Source organism: Festucalex cinctus, chromosome 4 (assembly GCF_051991245.1).
Source record: "Festucalex cinctus isolate MCC-2025b chromosome 4, RoL_Fcin_1.0, whole genome shotgun sequence".
In the NCBI taxonomy this organism is placed as follows: domain Eukaryota; kingdom Metazoa; phylum Chordata; class Actinopteri; order Syngnathiformes; family Syngnathidae; genus Festucalex; species Festucalex cinctus.
In genome coordinates, this window is record NC_135414.1 from 29,152,124 (window position 1) to 29,175,612 (window position 23,489).

Here is a 23,489-nt window from a genome sequence, read left to right on the forward strand (position 1 = left end):
CTTGGCAACTAATAATTGGTAGTGGCTGTCTATCACTAGTTTTTATTGTTGATATATCAAAAGTTACCAAAATAAATGAAAAAAAAAAAAATCCACTGGCGTTTTATTTTTTATTTTTATTTTTCTTTCTTTTTTTTTTTTTTATACTTACTTTCGGGAATGGGCTTCCATACTGAGGTGTCTCCGCAGGCGAGCCGCCCTCCTGCATGGACCGCTTCAGCTGGTGCCACCTGGTCCCCCAGCACGGCGTCTGCGGCCACAAGTTCTACGGGGATCAGTGCTGCCGGTCCTGCGCGGGCAGGAGACTTTAGAGCTCCCCCTACTGACGAAGGAAAAGTCCTCGAACCTGCCCCCGCCCCCGCCCTCCTCCCGAACCTTTTCGAACTCTCAAAACACATGGAACTGCACTTGACAGAATGTGTTTGTCCTTCCTGGAGTACTTGACAAATGAACTGAGTGAAGAAGAAAGAAGAGAAGATCAACCAACTGGAAACGTAACGTTTACTGTCTGTGGGACATTTGAGCGCTCCTCCTTTTTGTTGTTATTATCCTCGCCAGTATCGTGTGTGTATTTCAAGGATCCGATGCCTTTATTTAACTTATTGCTCATGATGTTACATTATGTTGTGCAGTGGATCTGTGACGTGTAACTCACCCACTATGGACATTCTCCACATGATGACATTTTGTATTTTTATTTTTTTCTATGAAGCATTTTTATTAGCATTTGGTGCACTTCTCCTGGTCGTCTTTTTTTTTTCTTCTGCTTCCTGCTGCTGACGCACCGCCAGGATCTTCCATGCGTGTTGACACGGTGGAAAAACATGCTTTTGTGTGTGCGCGTGTGTCTCTCCTGTATCGCTATGATAATAATACAGCTTGATCAAGAAAGCAACCTCTGTTTTTGTTTTTTTTTGTTCTTTTTTTTGTTTTTTAAATTAGGGATAGACCGATTATCGTCCCGGGTCGATTATACGGCCATTTTACAAATCTGAAGGCCAATAAAGTAAATTGAGGGTTTTCATCAGGATTTGTAAACTGTTAACAGACAGTTTTTACTTCTCACAAAGACACTTCAAATATATTCAGACAATTTTTCACCATCTTTTGAAACGTTTTACGAAACCTGACACAAACCCCAAATTAGCTACATTCGCAAGCATTTTTCGCTCGGTGAGATACAAGAAATTTTTCATGTATGGATTTATTTAAAATTCCACATTATTTTAAAAAATGATGCTGACGCTGGGAAGTCGCTACTCTTTTTATTTTTAGAAATAAAAAATAATAAATTAAGCAATTATGTTGAAATTTTGGAACACCTTATTTATTTATTTTCATGTAAAAAAACTTTAGGGAACTATTTACTTGCTTAGTTTTTAATTTAGTTCAACACATGCTGATGTAATGACCCCAGAAGCTCTCTGTGATTTTTGCTATATTTTTTAAACAAAGCTGACAATTATTTATTTATTTATTTTTTTTAAATGATGATAATATTTTCTCTTTTACTGCAAATGAATATCCCTGTAATTTTTTTTTTTTTTTTTTTTTTTACAAATCTGCCAATTCTTTATATTTTTTAAAATTTTGACGCTAATATTTTCTCTTTTACTGCAAATGAATATCCCTGTAATTTTTGTTATATTTTCTTCAACAAAGCTTGCCAATTCTTTATATTTCTAAAAATTTTGATGCTAATATTTTCTTTTTTTACCGCAAATGAATATCCCTGCAATTTTTATTTTTTTAAACAAAGCTGTCAATTCTTTATATTTAAAAAAAAAATGATGCTAATATTTTCTCTTTTACTGCAAACGAATATCCCTGTATTTATTTTTTTTTTAAAGCTGCCAACTCTTTATATTTTTAAAAAATTTGATGCTAATATTTTCTTTTTTTTACTGCAAAAGAATATCCCTGTAATTATTAGTTTATTTTTTTAAACAAAGCTGCCAATTCTTTATATTTAAAAAAAATTATGCTAATATTTTCTTTTTCACCGCAAATGAATATCCCTGTAATTTTTGTGATATTTTTTTTAATCAAAGATGCCAATTCTTTATATTTAAAAAAAAAAAAAAATGAGGCTAATATTTTCTCTTTTACTGCAAATGAATATCCCTGTAATTTTTGTTATATTTTTTTAAACAAAGCTGCCAATTCTTTATAATTTTTTTAAAAAATTTGACGTTAATATTTTCTCTTTCACTGCAAATGAATAGCAACTTGAAATATCTTATTGGTCTCTTTGGCAACTAATAATTGGTATTGACTGTCTATCACTAGTTTTTATTGTTGATACCTCAAAAGTTACCCAAAAAAAAAATAATCAAATGTTGATTCCCGCCACCTTCTACCATCGAGATAAATATTATCAACGAGACGTTCATTTACGTAGACGTCGGACTAGACATTAGCATTCACAGCGCTCATCAACCGGTAAGAAGATTAATAGCCGCTGTCTGTTTGCATGGACAGAACTCGAGTGTGTAACAGGGAGCACGATGTCCACACCGCCTGCATCCAATCTATCCAATCCAAAATGGAACCTGTCGCCCTTAATCCCCTCCACCTCGCCTGATCGATGCAGCTATTTCTGCCCTGCATTTTCACATTTTCTCCCGCTCCATCTCAGGGCCCGGTTGTTATTTTCCCACCTCCAGCCTGTCAAATGCCCCCCCCGCCGAGCCGCCGTCCCGCCCCCCTCCCAGCCTAAGGCGCTCGTTTGTGTGCGCAGCGAACCCTGATAGGACCCCCTCAACCGCTGTCAGTGGACCTGATCACATCTTAAGAGAGTCTCATCATGCCGCCTTTAAAATATCCATCTCTCTATTTCTCCAAAGGCTTTACTGCAAAAGCTGCCATATTTCAGCGGCGGTGTTCACTGAGCACCTGTGAGAAGGCGACACACATCTTTAGCCTTATCTAACTCTCCCCCGTGTGGATCATAGAAAGTAGATCGTTTCACCGGATCCTACCACAACCCGAGCCAACACCGACCGAAAACGCAGTTCAAGCATAACTTTTAACCTTACTCAAACTCTAAGCCAGTAGTTGTTAACCTGGGTCAGATTTGTGATGACATACCACACTTGGCTATCATTGGCTGCAAGGTTATTTTAGCTAGCTAACAAAAAAATAATGAACAAACTACAACTAAAATTCAAATGTGATTTTAAGTATACTTATATCAATATATTCTGGAATAGGATGTTTTATTTTTATTTTTTTTTTATTTTTTTTTTTCTCACTCACACAAACTTACATGGTCTCGAACCCATGCCAAGCAGCACCAAAGGTAAGTGACGGTCGCACTTCCCCACCTGGAGCTCCGGTATGAAGACGTTTGAAAGTGTTTCAAACAGAAGTGATGTCATCTAGCAGCAGCCAATAGAAGGTGTCGACCTTCACATGACATCGCTCCTCGGCGGCAAATTTGCCTGCTTGACCTTTGGCACGCCTGCTTTTTCATTTAACTTAGCCGAAATGCAATGCTAGGTAAGAAATGTATTTTTTTTTTTTTTTTAGTTAAATGACTTTTTTTTTTTTTTTTATATTATAATTAACCATGGAGTTTATGAAGTATTGCGCACAATACACATTAAAAAATAAATAAATAAATACTGAAACTACCGTAAAACTAAGTTTTTTGTTTTTTGTTTTTTTTTAAATACCGGTATATAAACTAACAGAACCACCCTGAAAACTAATTAAAACTAAGCAAATTTGATTAACAAACCTCAAAACAAAAATAAAAACTAAAATGAAAATTCCAAAGCTATAATAATCCTGGTGCTGTGTTTACTTTCGTGTGCTCAGTCAATTTAGAACTGGTGTGATAGTATGTCGTGTGATCGCTATTATTTTAATCCCTTCAAACTATCCATCCATCCATGCATCCATCCATCCATCATTCATCCATCCGTCCGTCCGTCCGTCCATCCATCCATCCATCCATGCATGCATGCATCCATCATCCATCCATCCATGCATCATCCGTCCGTCCGTCTGTCCGTCCGTCCATCCATCCATCCATCCATCATCCATCCATCCATGCATGCATCCATCCATCATCCATCCATCCATCCATGCATGCATCCATCCATCATCCATCCAGCCGTCCATCCGTCCAGCCATCCGGGTACAAAATGAGGGCTTGGATGTGACTCCATCCATCCATCCATCCATCCATCCATCCATCCATCCATCCATCCATGTATCATCCATCCATCTATCCATGCATCCATCCATCCATCCATCCATGCATCCATCCATCCATCTATCCATCCATCCATCCATCCATCCATCCGTCCGCCCATCCAGCCATCCGGGTACAAAAATGAGGGCTTGGATGTGACTCCATCCATCCATCCATCCATCCATCCATGCATGCATCCATCCATCCATGCATCCATCCATCATCCATCCATCCATCCATCCATCCATCCATCCATCCATGTATCATCCATCCATCTATCCATGCATCCATCCATCCATCCATCCATGCATCCATCCATCCATCCATCCATCCGTCCGCCCATCCAGCCATCCGGGTACAAAAATGAGGGCTTGGATGTGACTCCATCCATCCATCCATCCATCCATCCATGTATCATCCATCCATCTATCCATGCATCCATGCATCCATCCATCCATCCATCCATGCATCCATCCATCCATCCATCCGTCCGTCCGTCCATCCATCCATCCATCCATCCATGCATGCATGCATCCATCCATCCATCCATCATCCATCCACCCATCCATCCATCCGTCCATCCGGGTACAATAATGAGGGCTTGGATGTGACTCCATCCATCCATCCATCCATCCATCCGTCCGTCCGTCCATCCGTCCGCCCATCCGGGTACAAAAATGAGGGCTCCATCCGTCCGTCCGTCCGTCCATCCATCCATCCATCCATTTTCTTAACTGCTTGCTCCTCACAAGGGTCACGGGGGTGCTGGAGCCTATCCCAGCTGGCTTTGGGACAAATCAGTGTGCCCAATTTAACCTCCCATGCATGTCTTTGGAATGTGGGAGGAGACCGGAGTACCCGGAGAAGACCCACGTGGGCACGGGGTGAACATGCAAACTCCGCCCAGGAAGGTCGGAGACCCTTCAAACTATGTCGAGCAAAATAAAAACAAAAGTGGTCGGACAAATATGTGCATTATGAATTCACACGTAGAACATATGGTGTTCCACAGGGTCGAATTCCGGGGCCTCTGCTGTTTTCATTGTATCAGCTGACCAGAGTCAGATTTGATGGCACTGAAGTCAGTATGAATGCATTTCTGCCTTCTCTCTTCAACAAGAAACTACAAACATCAGCATCACAACACTTTGGCTTTCTCCCGCATGTGGATCACGGTGTCGACGGAGCTTTTGGATGTGAGGGAGAAGATGAGGTCCCCCCGTGCGGCAGAGCTGCTGTGATTAACGGCTCAAACGACAAGTGACGGCTCTCGGCATGGCGGCGGGTCTTTGTGCCGGTGTCACCGCCGGAATGATTTCAAAAGGCCGCAGTAAAAAGAAGACCTGCGGATATCAGCGGAGCCGGCGAAGCCGATAGCCCATTAGCCTCTTCTCTCCTATCGATCTGCGTGTTTGTTACAGCGTCTTGTCCTCCTCCACCTTCCCGTCACCTTGTCTGTCTCATTACCTCCGTCGGCCTTTTGTAAACTCTGAAAAGTTTCCACTTGATGGCTTGGAAAAGTGTGCAGGCCTTTCACTTATTTACACCTTTATAATGATTGGTGCCAAAATGGAATGGTTTCTTCCTTGGCTCATGTTGCAAAACAATTGCATTTACATCAGACCGTTAAAAAATAAATAAATTGTAGTCAATCACCAAAGCTTTAATGGAAATAGAAACACAGTGTTATAACTTGTGATACAATACTTAGGTTGCAAGGTAAGATTGTCTCCATAGATATCAGTCGGGGTTATTACCCTGACCAAAACACTACCCATAACCCTGTACAAAAAGTCCAAATAAGACACCAAAAAAAAAGAAAAAACAAAAAATACGCCTTACTATACATGGACGTTTAAAAAAAGAAAAAAGAAAAAAAAGAAAAGAAAAATACGCCTACGCCTACGCTTACATGGTCGTTAAAAAAAAAAAAAAAAAAAAAAAAGAAAGAAAAATACGCCTTACTATACATGGTCGTTAAAAAAAAAAAAAAAAAGAAAGAAAAATACGCCTTACTATACATGGTCGTTAAAAAAAAAAAAAAAAAGAAAGAAAGAAAAATACGCCTTACTATACATGGTCGTTAAAAAAAAAAAAAAAAGAAAGAAAAATACGCCTTACTATACATGGTCGTAAAAAAAAAAAAAAAACGCCTTACTATACATGGTCGTTAAAAAAATAAATAAATAAAAAAGAAAGAAAAATACGTCTTCCTATACATCGTCGTTAAAAACAAAAAAAAAAGAAAGAAAAATACGCCTTACTATACATGATCGTTAAAAAAAAAAAAAAAAAAAAAAGAAAGAAAAATATGCCTTACTATACATGGTCGTTAAAAAAAAAAAAAAAAAAGAAAAATACGCCTTACTATACATGATCGTTAAAAAAAAAAAAAAAAAAAGAAAGAAAAATATGCCTTACTATACATGGTCGTTAAAAAAAAAAAAAAAGAAAGAAAAATACGCCTTACTATACATGGTCGTTAAAAAAAAAAAAAAAAAAAAGAAAGAAAGAAAAATACGCCTTACTATACATGGTCGTTAAAAAAAAAAATACGCCTTACTATACATGGTCGTTAAAAAAAAAAAAAAAAAAAGAAAGAAAGAAAAATACGTCTTCCTATACATCGTCGTTAAAAAAAAAAAACGCCTTACTATACATGGTCGTTAAAAAAAAAAAAAAAGAAAGAATGAAAAATACGCCTTACTATACATGGTCGTTAAAAAAAAAAAAAAAGAAAGAAAAATACGCCTTACTATACATGGTCGTTAAAAAAAAAGAAAAAGAAAGAAAGAAAAATACGCCTTACTATACATGGTCGTTAAAAAAAAAAAAAGAAAGAAAAATACGCCTTACTATACATGGTCGTTAAAAAAAAAGAAAAAAGAAAAGAAAAATACGCCTTACCATACATGGTCGTTAAAAAAAAAAAGAAAAAAAAAGAAAAATACGCCATGGTCGTTAAAAAAAAAAAAAAAAAAAAATACGCCTTACTATACATGGTCGTTAAAAAATAAATAAAAATACGCCTTACTATACATGGTCGTTAAAAAAAATAAATAAAGAAAAAGAAAGAAAAATACGTCTTCCTATACATGGTCGTTAAAAAAAAAAAAAAGAAAGAAAAAAAAATACGCCTTACTATACATGGTCGTTAAAAAAAAAAAAAAAAATACGCCTTACTATACATGGTCGTAAAAAAAAAAAAAAAAAAAAAAATACGCCTTACTATACATGGTCGTTAAAAAAAATAAATAAATAAAAAAGAAAGAAAAATACGTCTTCCTATACATCGTCGTTAAAAACAAAAAAAAGAAAGAAAAATACGCCTTACTATACATGATCGTTAAAAAAAAAAAAAAAAAGAAAGAAAAATACGCCTTACTATACATGGTCGTTAAAAAAAAAAAAATTAAAAAAAAAATACGCCTTACTATACATGGTCGTTAAAAAAAAATAAAAAAGAAAAGAAAAATACGCCTTACTACATGGTCGTTAAAAAAAAAATAAAAAAGAAAGAAAAATACGCCTTACTATACATGGTCGTTAAAAAAAAAAAAAAAAAAAAATACGCCTTACTATACATGGTCGTTAAAAAAAAAAAAAAAATACGCCTTACTATACATGGTCGTTAAAAAAATAAATAAATAAAAAAGAAAGAAAAATACGTCTTCCTATACATCGTCGTTAAAAAAAAAAAAAAAAAGAAAAGAAAAATATGCCTTACTATACATGGTCGTAAAAAAAAAAAAATAAAAAAATACGCCTTACTATACATGGTCATTGCTGCGTTGCTAATGTGAAGGATAAGTGGTTTGTGTCAAAACTGTTGGCCCTCTAGGGGCCCCTGCTGGCTAAGGGGCCCCAAGCAATTGTCTGCCCTGCCGAATGGGCAAACTATGCCTCTGACCCTACCCTACATCCTACACCAAAAACTCCCCTAACTCACCCTATCAAACTCCTAAACCCGAAGTATACGAATCTTTAACTATCACCCTCGTGTGAGTGTTTCGTCACTACATTAGACTTGGTTGTGTAACTCACCACTGAATTGCATGACAGTGCATTTCTGGCCTCTCAGATGCAAAAGTACAATTTCAGTGCCATGACTGAAGAGAATTGTTCATTCAAAGCCGTTTCTTGCTCCCTGGAGCATAAAGGTGAACGTACCAAACGTATTTCGGAGCCTTCACATCCACTGTGCACAAAAACAACCAAATTAAAAAAGCTTCTATTTAGCGTATTATCTCCCGGAGGCTGTGAATATTATTGATCTGTGTTGTTTTTGCTGCAACTCTCTCCCTCATCCATCTTGCTTTGAGACGCCGGCTTCCCATCATTTTCTCCCTGAAATGTGAGCATTGATTGGGGGCTCCTCCGGGCCGGCAGACACCAGCTGCAAACGTCGCCCGGCTGCCTGTTAACCCGGCGACCTTGAGGAAACTGCAGCCAAGCAGTTTGCGGCAAGGAGGTACCAGCCTGTCCTCGTCGTCTTCTGAATCTTATTCGTCCTCGCCCTTGTTGTTTGTGAATTAATCAGAGTAACGCAGAGACGCTCATCTGTTCCCCCGTGTTGATGTTTTGTCCCGCCCTCCTCCTCCTTCTCCTCTTCCTGGGAGACGCTGCGCTTTGCTTGACATCAATTTATTCATGTAGGACACACACATGCCTTTGAAATAACATGACGTGCTTTAAGCCCGCCAAAAAGTATGAAAGACCGCCCTGGTTGAATTCACGACATGGCCACTAGGGGGCACTGCTCACCCACGAGATTCTCTTGTGCTTATTCAATGCAAACGCAAGAACAACACAATCCCAACACAATAGATATGAGATCACAGGCTCACAACAAAGACAGTCGACGTACGTATGCGCATAAAAATGCAGCTTGATGGCTCTCACCTCAAACAGCGTCGACGCTTCCGTGGCCTTACGGCAGCTGATATGCAGATTTCCGAGTGAGCGGGGTCAGCTCGCGTTTGTTCTCGCCTCTTGTGGATTCAACGAAATAAGAAAATGAAAGATGGAAAGATAAACACAATACAGATGTCAAATTACCTTTAACCTCGGTTAACGCTGCCCAGCTTGTAAGTGAAAATCACCCGGGGCTCTTCATATTGCCGACAACGATAATAATCCTTATGGTGAACATTATTAAACAGTAAGTATGACTGGGTGATGTGATGTGTTGCTTGATATCTGTTATTCAGTTTTGCCTCGTGAAAAAGAACATTTCAGATATGTACAACTGCATTCTACACAGGGCCGTTTCTAGCTTCATGGGGGCCCTAGGCAAGATCCTGTTTGGGGGGCCCCTAGTTTGTCCTAACCCTTTAGATGGTCTCCCAAGATACCACAATCGATTACACTTTTGAGCAAAACGGACGACAGTTAAAATGAAACATCTTCAGTTGACAGTCCTCTTTACGTCAATAAATAAAACGGCTTTTGAGTGTTTAGAAAAGTGTTTAATTGAAATAAAACACAACAAAACCCTGTTTTAAAGCAACAACTAACTTCAAATAATGCTTAACATCAGTCTCACAATATTCAGCATAACACCTAATACTGTATACTGGCGTAGCGTCACAAACTGACACAAAAACACCAGCCACTGCTTAACATCACAGTTTATTTTATTTATGTCCTGTTTGTTTGTTTGTTTTTTTAATCCAAAATGGGATGTAATAAACAAATATATTGAGACAGAATAAAGACAGGATATTTTAATCATCCTCAGGTAAGACTACACATAGAGCTTGGGGGCCCCCTGGTGGCTTGGAGGCCCTAGGCAGCCGCCTACTTCGCCTGTAGCCAAACACGACTACGGCCACCAAGATATCTCAAATGTCACTTTTGCCATTCACGCATGCATATGCGCAACTCAATTGAAGATATCTGGTATGAGAAACGCCACAGAATGAGTTTTAACGAGGCAAAACTCAATTCCAGATATCTCAACCTGTTGTTTAGACTATTTTTCAAAAGTAGGCTCAAGACCACCTTTTTAGTTTAGTGTTTTTATTGGTTTGATTATTTTATTAATTTTATTTGTATTTATATTTAATTTGTTCATTTTACATACCCTATTGTATGTGTTTATATACGCATATATATGTTGTTTTATACTCGTGCTTTTACCTTCACGTCCATTTTACTGTACTCACTTAACTCAAAATCTGTTGGTTAGCCTAATAGCATAAATTCCAAAGACATTGTTTTAACTCACATAGCAATTTAAAAAAACAAAACAAAAAACAAAACAAAAAAGTGTTTGCTAAAAATCCAATAACATGAGCTCGCAAAGCTTTTGGCGTTTGTGGTCTGGAAAGCAACTGAAGTTGGACTCAAGCCAGTAGAAATCATCAGAACGTCAATGGATTGAGAAATTGAAAACAATTCATCACGTTTGGCTTGTTAAGCCCAACGTTTTTTTTGTTTTTTTTTCTTTTCTCCTTAAACCGGCCACTCACACATCACACGAGCCATGACTAACCATTTCCACAGTTTAATTAGACATTACATCAATAAAGGCTTTGTAATAAATGGCCCTTGCTTTTAATTTAGGTGGGTGCAGACAGGCCAATTGGTGGGCATGTACAACATTTGTTTGATTCGGTTACGAGGGGTTTAATTCAATTTTTCAATCCAATTGAAATTTTTCATTTTATTAAAAAAATAATAATAATTAAAGAAGTGAAACTTGTGATATCTTAAAACTAAACTAAAACTAAGCATTTTTGAAATAACTAAAACTAAAAAAAAAAAAAAAAAACTCAAAATGAAATAACTAAAATGAAAATTCCAAAACTATAATAACCCTGATCCCTAAACCACAACCCAACTTGAACCATACCTGAACTTAATTACAGTTTGCGAGATTTGACAATATTGACGGCGTGTGCGAGTTTAGGTGGCACAAAGTCACCCAACAAACGTGACTATAATATCATTGTGATAACGAAAAAAAAGAAAAAAAAGAGCCTCTTTTAACAAACGTCTGCCTTGATTAGACTTCAGCACCGGCAGCAGCCCGGAATGTTCTAAATATACTTCCTCTCTCTGCGTCTTTTATTCTCTCTGCGGTGGTGTGAACCTGTCGGCGCCGATCACAGGCGAGATCCGAATTCAAATGAAGCAAATCAATCAAACGACTCTCTCCTTTGCCTCCCGCCGCCGGCTGCCATTAAAAAGACGAGCTAAAACCGGAAACGTTTGCCCGCCTTCCTTCGGCGAGCTGTGGGATGGCTCGGGTTGTGCGTCTGGCCGCTTTCCGTTTGGCGCTTACGTTTTTGCTTAAAGCTGCACAAAAATCACCCGCGCCCGGCGGTCGCTCAACCGGCAGGACATCCGGGCCCCTCCCAGTGCCATCCCTGTCATAAGCTCAATTAGCCGGGAATTAAAATCCTGCTTCGCCGGATGGGATCCACGTGGGGCACCGCTCCTTAATTACCGCCGCGCTCTCGCTGCGTGCTGATTGTGCACAGGAAACAAATTCCGCAGCCGCTGCCCCCACTGCAGTTCTGTTGGTTCTTTTATGGAATCTTTTCAATCAGCGGGATGATGAACATTTGTTGTTTAACTGCTTTCAAGTCGCTCTGTTTTTCCCCCCCGCAATTTCTCACCCTTCAAAAAAAAAACCACAGATGAAAGTTTTAATTCCGCACGCAAACAGAAAGATGGAGTGTTAGCGGTTAGCGCTAACAAAGGTTTAGGGTTTGAGCGTTGAGAGAAAAGGAGCCTAAACGGAGGAGGACTTTTCGCTGTGGTGGGAAACGTGTAAACAGAGCGCTGAGGACTGTGGAGGTTGCAAATAAAGAAACGAGATTTAGCCGTTGACTCGCGGCAATCGTAAAGCGTCCTGGCTAATTACTTGTTTTATTGTTCACGATACTGTAGGTGTTTGATTTTCCCTGTTGGCGCCATAAAGTTACAGTATGTGCCTCATTTTGTTGTAAGTGCTTTGTTTGGTGACCAACCCGGTTTGTTTACCACTAACGATGAACTCGTTATGAATTTGCCACTGGTTCTTGCTTGCGCAACATATGAATCTCTTTCCAAACTGTGTGTTCAACATGGCCGCAATGCAAACACAAGCAGCGAGTGTAGTATGGCGACGTTACACTGTCGCGTTCACATTTATTATTCTGCCAAGTGAAAATTTTACAAAATATGGTAAGTGTCATATATTTTCCGTTACTTTTTGGATATTGTATATGTGTTTACAGCTTCACTTTTACAAATACGGATTTGGAAAAGTTTTTTTTTTTTTTTTTCTTTCATTGGGCACTCCGAATTGTCCCTATCTGTGCTTGTGAGCGTGGATGGTTGTTCGTCTCTGTGTGCCCTGCGATTGGCTGACAAACGGTCCAGGGTGCCCCCTGCTGGCTGTGATAGGCTCCAGCGACCCTTGTGAGGATTAAGCGGCCAAGAAAACTGATATTTTAAGGTTATTTGAGCAAATTCGCTATTTCAGAAGTGTGCCACAAACTAAACATAGCCATACATATTATACACATATACCCCAGGTCAGCAAGCGCTTTTCTGTAGCAACTCATCCAAAAGATGTAGCAGCAATTAGTATCAATAATATGCTCGGGCCTAAAACTGGAAAATAAAACAATCTAACATCATTCCGTCGAGACCCTTAAGTGCCTGCGGATCAACTCATGTCACGCCTGTCGCCCAGCGAAGCGGTCTCGTCTTAATGAGATGCTACGCATGTCATGTCATGCCGCATGCAGCCCGAAGAGCAAATCTCGTCGCCCGCGTCCCGTCTGCTTGGCGACCTCAACGTGATTCCGACGAGATTAGACACTCAAATAACGACAGGATGTGCCAGTTCATTTTCTTGGTGCTCACTGAACTGAGCTCTTAATGTCCTATTGCGTTTTGATTATGACCTGACCGAAATATGCGTTTACTCTGGCTCATGTCAATAAAACTTGATTCAATAACCTGATTTTCAACACGTTGGGCGCATCCTTAAATTCAATCACTTTTTCTGAAGACTACATTTATTTTTCTGACCACATATTGATCGGTTTGTGATGATAAATGCAAACATGACAGTCACTGATGTTTCTGATAAACGGATTGCATTGAACCCAAGCCTGCATCTGATGTCATATTGACAGAAAGCTCCTGGAATACGATAAGAGAGTTTTAAGTTTGGGATTCAAGATGGGATTAGGGTATTAAATTGGGTCTTCAAGTCAGCGTTAGGTTTTCAAAGTATGCTTATAAGCCAGGTCGCACCTGTTAAGTTCTGGAGTTGGATCCCAAAAGCGCAGACACAAATAAGAGTTTAACACTTATTATTGCACTTTATTTATAACGTCAAGAGGCGTGGAACTAACTTGACTTGACCAGAAGCAACGAGAAGGCATCGAGGAAAAGAGGAGCAAGGTGGCCAGCTGGACAGAGGAATAATCCGACAAAAACACACGCTTGTCAGTCAGGTTTATACAGACCGCGAATCGATCGGATTGGCTGTGGTTAGACATGCGGGTAGCAGGACTGACATGGAATTACCTGATTGGCTGTTGCCCAGATAAAGAGATTAAAGACTCCTGACATCACATAGCATTTTACCAGTTGAAACTAGATGCTGGTTACATCAGTTGAAAACAGACACTTGACAGTACGGTCATGACCCGAACATAACCCTTTATTGTTCCCATTGCTGTTTTTTAAATATTGCGCACAAGTAATACACATTTTTTTTTAAAAACTAAAACTAATACTGAAACTAACTAAACTAAAACTAAGCATTTATTAAAGCAGGGGTGTCCAAACTTTTTCATTTGAGGGCCACATACAGAAAATCAGAGGGACACTAGGACCACATAATGTTATGAAGAGAAATTGTGTTTAGTAATAATAAAAAAAAAAAAAAGTACAAATAATTTATTTCTGCTTTTGCATATTTAGAAAAATGCGACAAATAAACCAATTTATTTGTAATATGGCAGTATGGTTACTAGAGTTTTGGAATGTTTTATTTTAGTTGTAATTTCGTTTTGAGTTTTGTTTTTTCATTTTAGTTAGTTTTAATTAGTTTTCAGGGTGGTTCTGTGAATTATTTTTATTAGTTTTAGTTCTTTGAAGGCACGTCAACACACAAATACCACCGTCTTTGCTTGAGTGTGTTGAACCTTCAAAAAACATAACATGGGCAACATTTATTTGATTTGAGAACCTTGAGTTACAATCTTTTTTTTTTTGTAAGTCAAGCTACCAATTTGTCTTTTCAAATTTGCTTTTCAAGCGACCGTATAACTTAAGACCGGGTAAGTGTTAAATCGTGTGATTTCCTGCGGCTAACAAACATTAAATACACAAAAGGATGCCGAGCACTACTCCATGCAGAAATAAGGCGAGGCTTGCCCTTAAGAAATGACGCAGTAATATGTCCACGAATCGCATCTCCTCGCCGCTCTCGCTCTTTTGTGTCTGCACCTGTGTGGAGCGTTCAAAGCATGAAGAGCCTCCTTGAACGTCCACCAATGAGCCCAGAAGAGGCTCTTGCTCGAAGGCCCTGAAGTGGCGCCAATACTGGGGAATTAGTGGTGCTAGATGTGGGCACATAACTCGTCCTTGTGTTATTTTAGTCCTGCTTTTTTTTTTTTCATAACATCAACAGAGGGACGAGTGGGGGTGGGGGGGCATTTTTGCTGCTGTTGCTGCTTCAGGTGAAAACCGCGCTGGAAAACTTCCACCGGCTCGTCAAGTCCAAGGACAAGGAGGGTCATGGGCTGCTGTTCTTTGATTGACAGGTGACAGGCAAGGGCGGTGACATGGCGGCGAGGGACCGCTGCCACCAAAATGGTGAGAAGAAGGAGAGACAACATGTAAGGTTACCTTCAGGATGACTGAACATCAAACATAAGTTTGGTGATGGATTTTTTTTCTGAGGGTTTTATTAATTTGGGGTTTTTCTTTATATTTTTTCATGCCATTCAAGTTGGTTTGAAAAAAATGCAAAAAATGTTGCTTTGATAAATGGCGATTTTTCACCTAACAAGGGCCTCAAAGCACTTTGCATTCACCTACTGATGACGCAGCATCAGGAGCAACTGGGGGTTCAATATTTTAAAAGGATGCGCCACTTATGTCGCCCATTATAGCAATAAAAAGTTAATATTTTGTCTCTAATTAATTTGATACTTTCATTATTTTTCACATACAAATAGTACCTTTAAAAACACATTTTGCAACTTGCTGTCGAGTGAAAATGACATCACAAGGGCTCAGGTAACCAATCACAGCTCAGCTTGTGAATGTCACATGACCAAACCTAGAAAACAGGTGAGCTGTGATTGCTTGCTTGTGATGTCATTTTCAGTCGACAGCAAGTTGCAAAATGTGTTTTGAAAGGTACTATTAGTACGTGAAAAATAATGAAAGTATCAAATTCATTATCGACAAAATAATAGCTTTTTATTGCTATAATGGGCTAAATAAGTGGTTATCCTTTAACTCAAGGATACTTTGACATGGTTTTAATGGCATGTGATTGAACCCACAACCTCTGGGTTGCAAGACCAGTGACCCATGTCAACCATTTAGTTGGCTTGAGTTTAGTTTTCAATAGCTTTTTCAATATAACTTTTGCCTCAATTTTTTTTTTTAAATCATTTTAAATCATCTCCTCATGATATAAATGGTTCAATTTTTTTGCGTTTCCTGGATAATCTGAACAAATGACTAAGAGAGGCGTCAATATAGAGTATAGGTTACAACTTACAAGCGGCCAAAATTACTTTCTTTTTGTTTTAAAGACATGTAGATAATGGTATGCTAGATGTCTAAGCCCTCTACAGGTTGAGAAATGTATTGCACCTTCCTGACACGCCTCACACGCACGATTTGTAAGCTCCAGACAGCGACGACGTTTTCCAGCTCTTTTCAGCACGGAAACAAAGCGTCAGCCGAGGCCTCATACTTGAATCGTCCAACTGCCTCTTCCATGCGTTCCCTCGGCTGGTGCTGTCTCAAAAAAAAAAATAAAAAAAAATAAAAAGCAAAGCAGCCTGTTGAGCTGCTGGTATTTGATCAATGGGGCGCCTCCCTTTGTGCTGCTAAGCGACACATAAAAGACGCTGTTATCGGCTCGCCAACATCAGCCGCGGAGAGCGGCGAAACCTTGTTGGAAGCCCGGCAAGGAGTCGGCGGCGGCGGCGGCGGGTCGTGGGGGCCAGGTGGCGAGGGCTTGGCGAAGGGTGGGTCGGTCAGAGCCTTGCTACGAGCTTTTCCAGCTGTCACCAACCATCTGGAGAGAAGCAGTCAGGGACGAGGGGGAGAAAGATTTGTGAGAGAAACGGCGTTTAAAAAAAATAAAAAAAAATAAAAAAAAATTCTGATGCTGCCAGTGATGGAATTGGACACCGGCAATGGCGAAGGGCAACAAGCGAGCTGCCGCCCTGCAGCCAAATGAGGCAGCGGGGAGACATAAAGAGGCGCATTCAAGAAGAAGCTGTGGATGTGTTTAAACAGGGCTGGAGCCAAGCCACCGCCATTAAGAGCACCTGAGCGCCCACAAAGGCAACGAATTAATGCACCTGTGGGGGGGGCTTTTATACATGCTCAAAAATTCTTAGTGGTGCATTTTCCATGTAAAAAGTTCTATTCATGTTAATATAGTGTTTTTTTGTTTTTGTTTGTGTCATTTTTGATACATTGAGCATTACAAACTTAAGTCTTCCGAACGTTTTTACTGTAAACTAAAACAGCCAAACGTATTGGTTAGGGATGGGCGAGTACCGATACCAGGTATCGATATCAGGCCGATAGAAGCCTTTTTTCAAGTACTCGAGTACTCGTGACGCAGACGAGTACAAGTGACCGATGGCAGAGGTTAAGACTATTGAAGAGTGACTGTGCTGGGTTTTTTTGGTCAAAATTAAAGGAAACATATTTGTTTAAAAATATCTTTTAGTGATTTTATTTTATTTGTCAAAATATATTACTGGTATCGGCAGTTGGTATCGGTGAGTACTGAGGGTCTGAGTATCGTATCGGTCTGAAAAAAAAAGTGGTATCGAACATCCCTAGTATTGGTTTTTAATGGAGTGTTCTATATTTATGGCCTATGATCTAAAAAAAAGGTCAGGCTTCAACCTAAGGGGCTTTTTCTTTTGTGTACTCTGCAGTGGAGGCAGGTTAGACCCGGTGTTGGTAATTTTGCAGACAAGTGCAGCCCTAACCCTGTGTTTTTTTTGGGGAGTGATCACAGCCACGCAAAGCAACTCCACTCATTCCCTTAACATGCGACACACTATTTGCTCATTGATAGTCTCGACCTGGCAGACAACCAGTTTTTGATCCAAAACATCTGCGCCGTGAAGTGGACACTTGGAATACGGCCAACCACAGATGATTGTTTGTGTGTGCTGTCTACACAAATTTGGTTTTAAAATCAAGGTTTAAGGTTTCAAACCAGGATTGGGGGAGGGGGGGTTTTGGGTTTTATAGTAGGGTTTCAATCCAGGGTTTAGGGTTACAAATGTGTTTGTACATCAAGTGTTAGGATTTCAAATCAGGTAAATGGTTGAAAGGGTTTGAAATTAGGGGACCAAAAGGTTAGGGTTACAAATTTGGGATGCAATTAGTTGTTGGGGCTTCAAACAAGGTTAAGGGTTTCAAAGTAGGGTTTCAACCAAGGGTATAGTCTTCCAAATCAGATTCAGGGTTTCAATCAATTTCAAACCAGATGCAGCTTTCATGTTTGAGTTTCAAAACAGGACTTTCAGATTAGGATTTCAAGTGTTCAGCATTCAAAGTAGGGCTTTAAAGCCATAATCAAGGTTTGAATTTAGGGTTTATAAGTAGGGTTTATGTTTTCATCAAAAAAAAAAAAAAGGGTTTCTTTGCATCATATATGCTAAATTGTGCTTGACAAACTTTTACAGTTTACAATTTGAGGAAAGGAAGCATTTCTTATTGGATCAATGTGTCCAATTGTATTAAAAAAAACAAAACAAAACAAAACAAAAAAACCCCAAACATGCGTGGTTATAAAAATAAATCAGCCTGTGAAGCGTGACAATGCTTGAGGGCGAGGTTTTTATTTCTTTATTTTTATTTTTTAAACATATGACTTGGGGCGATGACGGTGCGGCAAAAAAAAAAAAAAAAAAAAGGCTGAGAAGACTCAAGTGCACATATCAGCCGCAATTAAAGAGCCGCCAGCGTCGACACAAACAGTGGCGCTAATTTACTAGATGGGAAGCGAAGAGGAATTTGGAGAATCGCTTGACGACTTGTCTGCTCCTTCAGCGTCACGCCTGCAGGGGTTGCCCTCGAGCTGAGGTTGTAAACAAAAAATAAATGCTTTCAATTCTTATTTTTATGAAGATGAGGCCAAGTAGTTTTAAAAAAAAAAGACTTTATTTGTCCCAATTACACAGACAGCCCTAAAAGAGGGCGACCAACATTCACGGTTCAGCCGCACGGCTAATGAATGAAGACGAGGTGCCCTGCGTGATATTCGGAAGCCATTTTGTGCCTGATGGCGGCGGGATGGTCGGCCGCTAATTTTTTTACAAGTCTGCTTAATAAGGCTCTTTGACAAAACGGCGGGTGACGAGCGCGTTGGAGATTAAATTTACGGCGTCGTTAACTTTGCTATTGTTAAACGTTAATGGCTGACGAGCGCCGATTTTCAAGTTTTATTCAAGGATGGCCAATCAGTCCCCCGTCCCACTCGTTTCCCTCCACACCCAACGTGTCTTAGCCAATGAGGTGGCACAATTTTCCAGGTTAAAAACAACTACTATTAACTATTAATGTTAATGTACCGTCATATTAACCCCTCCATAAATTCAAATTGCACCACTCCATTTTTTTATTTATTTTTTACAAAAAAATTGCAGTACTGCTCATCATTCTTACAAGTAAATTAACTGTGAAATACATTGATTTATTTTTATTTTTTTGCAAAAAAAAAAAAATCAAAAATTGAAGGTTAAATATTGATATATATATACATGCATGGCAGGTTAATTGGGCGCTCCGAATTGTCCCCAGGTGTGCGTGTGAGTGTGGATGGTTGTTCGTCTCTGTGTGCCCTGCGATTGGTTGGCAACCAGTCCAGGGTGTCCCCCGCCTTCTGCCCAGAGCCAGCTGAGATAGGCTCCAGCAGCCCCCGCTACCCTTGTGAGGAATAAGTGGTCAAGAAAATGGATGGATGGATATATATATATACATGGATTTTTTCCACATTTAACAGACATTCACATGTAACTAGAGGTTGTAAAAAATGTTTTTGTTTGTTTGTTTGTTTGTTTTTACAAATACACATTTATTTATTTTTTTAAATTGTATAACGTAAGCAGCGAAAATTATAAAATTACAGTTGCACTATTGGTTATGTTTGCATTTTGTTTCATGAAGGCATGACTGGATGGTTATTTACTGACGATAGTGTGAATGTAATGGTATTGAAAGACATTGATTATAATAATGAAATGTATTCTAAAGAGAATTTTCAACTGTGACCCCTGACCACCTCTGATTAAAAAGTAATTCTGCTATTGATGGCGGCGGTTGGTTTCGTTAGTTTAGTTTAGTTTCTAATCTATGTTGTACGGACAATATCAACGGACACTTTATTTTATTATTTTTTTTGCTTCTATTTTTGTCTCATCAGACCGGCCAGTCCACCGGAGAAATACCCGACTTCACCGTAGACCCATTCGTTCCCGAGTTGTGGCCAAATAACTACGATTATTGCCACAGGTGTGACCCCGGTTCCTTCCCTTTGTGTATTTGCTGAGTTCAAAACGATGGTGGATGAAATTCTGTGTACAATACATGCATGCATTCATAACCATGTAGATGATTTTTCTTCTCAATGCAAAAATAGCTGATTTCTTTACGCTGTAGGGAAACAGTAACAAACTAGCATACACTGAAAAATTACCATAACACACAGTTATCCTGCCATTGTTTAATATACCATAATCCAAAATGCAGTAATATACTATACAGTCAAAATGACGGTAACATACTGAAATCCAAATACTCGACTATAATGTAACATAAAATTACAGTAGATGCACTGTAACTTGCAGTACTGACTGCCAGTATGTTTTTTGTACAGTTTATCTTCCTGTTCACACACGCAAGGCAGCATATTCTGGCATCCTGCCGTGAAGGTGCTAATGAGGTTTTGATATCATTTGGAGCCCAGTTTGCCATCTTTGACTCACTACCTGCATTAAGAAATCCAGCAGCTTTATCTCTGACCCAGATTGTTGCACTCGCTTTTGTGAAACACCGTGAGCTCTTTACCTCCAGCTGCACTGGAAAGTTGTTTTTATTCCCGCCCGCGCTATCATCTAAAAGGATGAAGTTCAAATATCTGCTAAGAAAACTATTCCAACATCTAAAATAGTGACTTCGTCTTTGGTGCCCTTTAGCTATTGCACATTTTATGAGCAGGGTCTTTTGATGTAACGCTCCAATTATCTACCATTAAAACAAGAAAAACTTCACAAATAATTCATAATTAGAGCTGCAATTTACAAGCACAACAACAATTTCAGACTTGACTTTTGCTCTTTAGAAGTGATCTTGCGCTCCTTTGTGTATGTTGGTATATAAGGTGACAATGTAAGTATTTATTTTCGTGATACCCGGCACAATCCCTCCAAAATAAATTCAATAGTTTCCTTCAGATGGTTTGATTAAAAAAAAAAAAAAAAAAAATCACCCCTTTCAAGCATTCTGATGTGGGTTGAGCATGACGTCAAAGTTTGATGATCAATTTGAGAAACGTTTATAAGAAAAGGGAATGCGAGGGCCCCATTGCTGCTTGCAGCGTAATTAAAGTTTGGAAGCAATATATTTTGGATCAGTTGGAAGAAAGGCCCTTTGAACAAATGATTTATGTCAAAGTAAGCTTGGGATCTTTGTACATTTTTGGGACGGTGGGTATGCTCTACCCTCCCAAATGCCCCTCATGTCTCTTTTGCCTCAGCGTTTGATTTTTTTGAAATAAAAAATAAAGACAGTATAGCCGTGGTGACAGAGGAGATGAGCGCCAGATCTCCCAAAGTCTCTGAAGTGAAAGCAGAGGGGGGGGGACTTCCTGTGTGCAAGAGATTAAATCAAATCTCCTCTGTGATATCAAAGATTAATAACATTACACGCATTGGACGGCGCTAATCCACCAAGTAAAGTGAGGCTGATTTATTTCTACGTACACGCACGCCAGCATGAACACACACAAACACACAAATGTCTGCTTGCATTACACTTCAATGCTTTTTAGTTTGCCTGCCACCTTCGCAAATGTCCCAGTAGCACAACACCAAGAATCGTTTGCAAATTCAGCCATGGTAGTCAGTTTCTCTGAAATCGGTTGGCATGTCCGTCATAAGGTAAATAAACCACAAAAGAGCTCAAGAACCCGAAACCAGCGATGGGATCACAGTCACATGTGCAAGTTCCAAGTCGTAACCTTCGAGTCTCGAGCAAGTCATTTTGTCTTGGGTGAAGTCATAGGTTAACTTAAGCCAGTGTTTCTCAATTCCGGTCCTCAGGCCCCCCTAGACAGCCTGTTTTCCATGTGTCCCATTTGCAACGCAGGTGAGGATCGTTATCGGGCTTCTCCAGAGCTGGCTGATTAGCTGTCATTGGAATCAGCTGCATTGGGAATTGGGAGACATGGAAAACAGGCTGGCTGAGGACCGGAATTGAGGAACACTGACTTAAGCCAAGTCAAATCAAGTTTTGTGATGAATCAAGTCAAGTCCCTTTAAATAAATGTGCCCTGAAGTGGTCTTCAAAAAAGACAGACCGGATGAGGTCACGTTATTGGCTAATTTATGGGTGAGTTTTAAAACCTATTTTTTTAATCAATTAAATGTATTCATTTTTATAACCATACTTAAATAATGTACTGATTTAACTTAAACATACTTCAGTTTAGGGAAATTTTATTTATGTATTTATTTATTTTCAAATGAAATTTATTGTATTTTAAAATTACATTTATTCCTGACTCAAATTGGTGTTGTTTTTTTTTACTTTATAGGAGTTTTTGTATATTTGCGACGAAACGCGGAATAGATGCCAGTGACGTGCGCGGCCAGGCTCATGAGCATGACGTCATGCTCAGAGCAAAAGTTAAAGTTTCTGGCCCGACCGCTCCAACATTATTTCACTTTCGAGGAAAATAGGGGCAACAGTCATTGTGCCACAGTTTGTGCCTCCTGTCCATTATACAAATCTTAAAACATGTGGGGGTGAAAAATATGGTCCACTTCAATTTGAGTCTTAAGTTGCGTCATGCCCCTTTAAAATCATACTTATCAACATAACAACTACCATTACATTACAACTTCATTCACTCAGTTTTTAACTCGCCACTTCTAAGTGTATTTACATTTTTGTTAACTCAAGTCACAAGTCATGAAAACAGTGGCTTGAGCTGATTGGAGTCCAAGACGCAATATGGTCCCCGTCTGCGCAGAAAGGAATAGAAACAGACTGCAATATTTTGTACGACATATTTAGCTGACCTTTGGAGACAAGTTTGTCCTACAAATATTGTTTAATTGCTACCAAATTGGAACCAGGTGTAAAAAAGACAGATGGACGGCACTAAATGGTGAATGAGTTGAATTTTTTTATCATTGTGTGAGAACATGGTGGAGTCGTTTGATGACTCACTATAAAACAATAAAACTCAAATTAGGGAAATTAACAAGGTCAACTCCAAAAGCTCGTGTCATTTGGCCACGTGAAATTTGGGAGCTATACAGATCTTAAAAGCACGCACAGGAAGTCAGCCATTTTGTATTGCAGAGGCCATTTTGAGGATTTCTCCCAAGACGTACTTTGCATACGAGTTTGTCCGACTGCAACCAAATTTGAACCATTTCCTAGGCGGATGGATGACATTTAAAACCGCTTCTGGTATTATCCAAAAATAATTTTTCCAAATCTGAGCAAAAGCAGATAATTAGCAACATCCGCAAAGTGACTGTATTCACTCTAAGAAGTTCCACTCTATTGTACAAGGTCGGATGGCCATTAATGTCGATGATATGACTTCTTTTATGGCTGCTTATAGTTAATATTCAGGTGGAATCGTGATGAGCATCAATGTGTAATAATGATATCAGCCGGCCTGCCACTGGTGGGTGTACATGCATTCCAGCTGCAGTAAATCATGAAATCAATATTCTTTTTATTATCTCGCCGGTGTTCTCAGTCCCCTAATAGCGATGGCCGCAGGAACGACTCTATGTATGTCTGACCCTTTTTGTTTGTCTTA

The 23,489-nt window shown here is 39.3% G+C and overlaps 2 protein-coding genes across 11 annotated transcripts in view; one reads left to right on the plus strand and one right to left on the minus strand.

Annotated features, from left to right (window-relative positions):
• Positions 1-895, plus strand: part of adamts18 (ADAM metallopeptidase with thrombospondin type 1 motif, 18) — a 74,618-nt gene extending 73,723 nt beyond the window's left edge. The window contains 1 exon segment of the mRNA XM_077520145.1: positions 190-895. Coding sequence (XP_077376271.1) covers positions 190-311 — 122 coding nt within the window. The 3' untranslated portion in view covers positions 312-895.
• An 8,218-nt stretch (positions 896-9,113) lies between these two features.
• LOC144018051 (uncharacterized) overlaps positions 9,114-23,489 on the minus strand; it is a 267,738-nt gene continuing 253,362 nt past the window's right edge. For 6 of the 10 annotated variants that reach the window (XM_077520155.1, XM_077520156.1, XM_077520154.1 and 3 more), the window contains one exon: positions 15,643-16,475. The gene's annotated coding sequence lies outside the window, so the exon portion shown is untranslated. Of the gene's footprint in view, positions 9,193-13,507; positions 15,018-15,642; positions 16,476-18,412; positions 18,510-23,489 lie in introns of those variants that run through there. The other 4 variants (XM_077520147.1, XM_077520146.1, XM_077520152.1 and 1 more) reach the window with 4 other exon arrangements.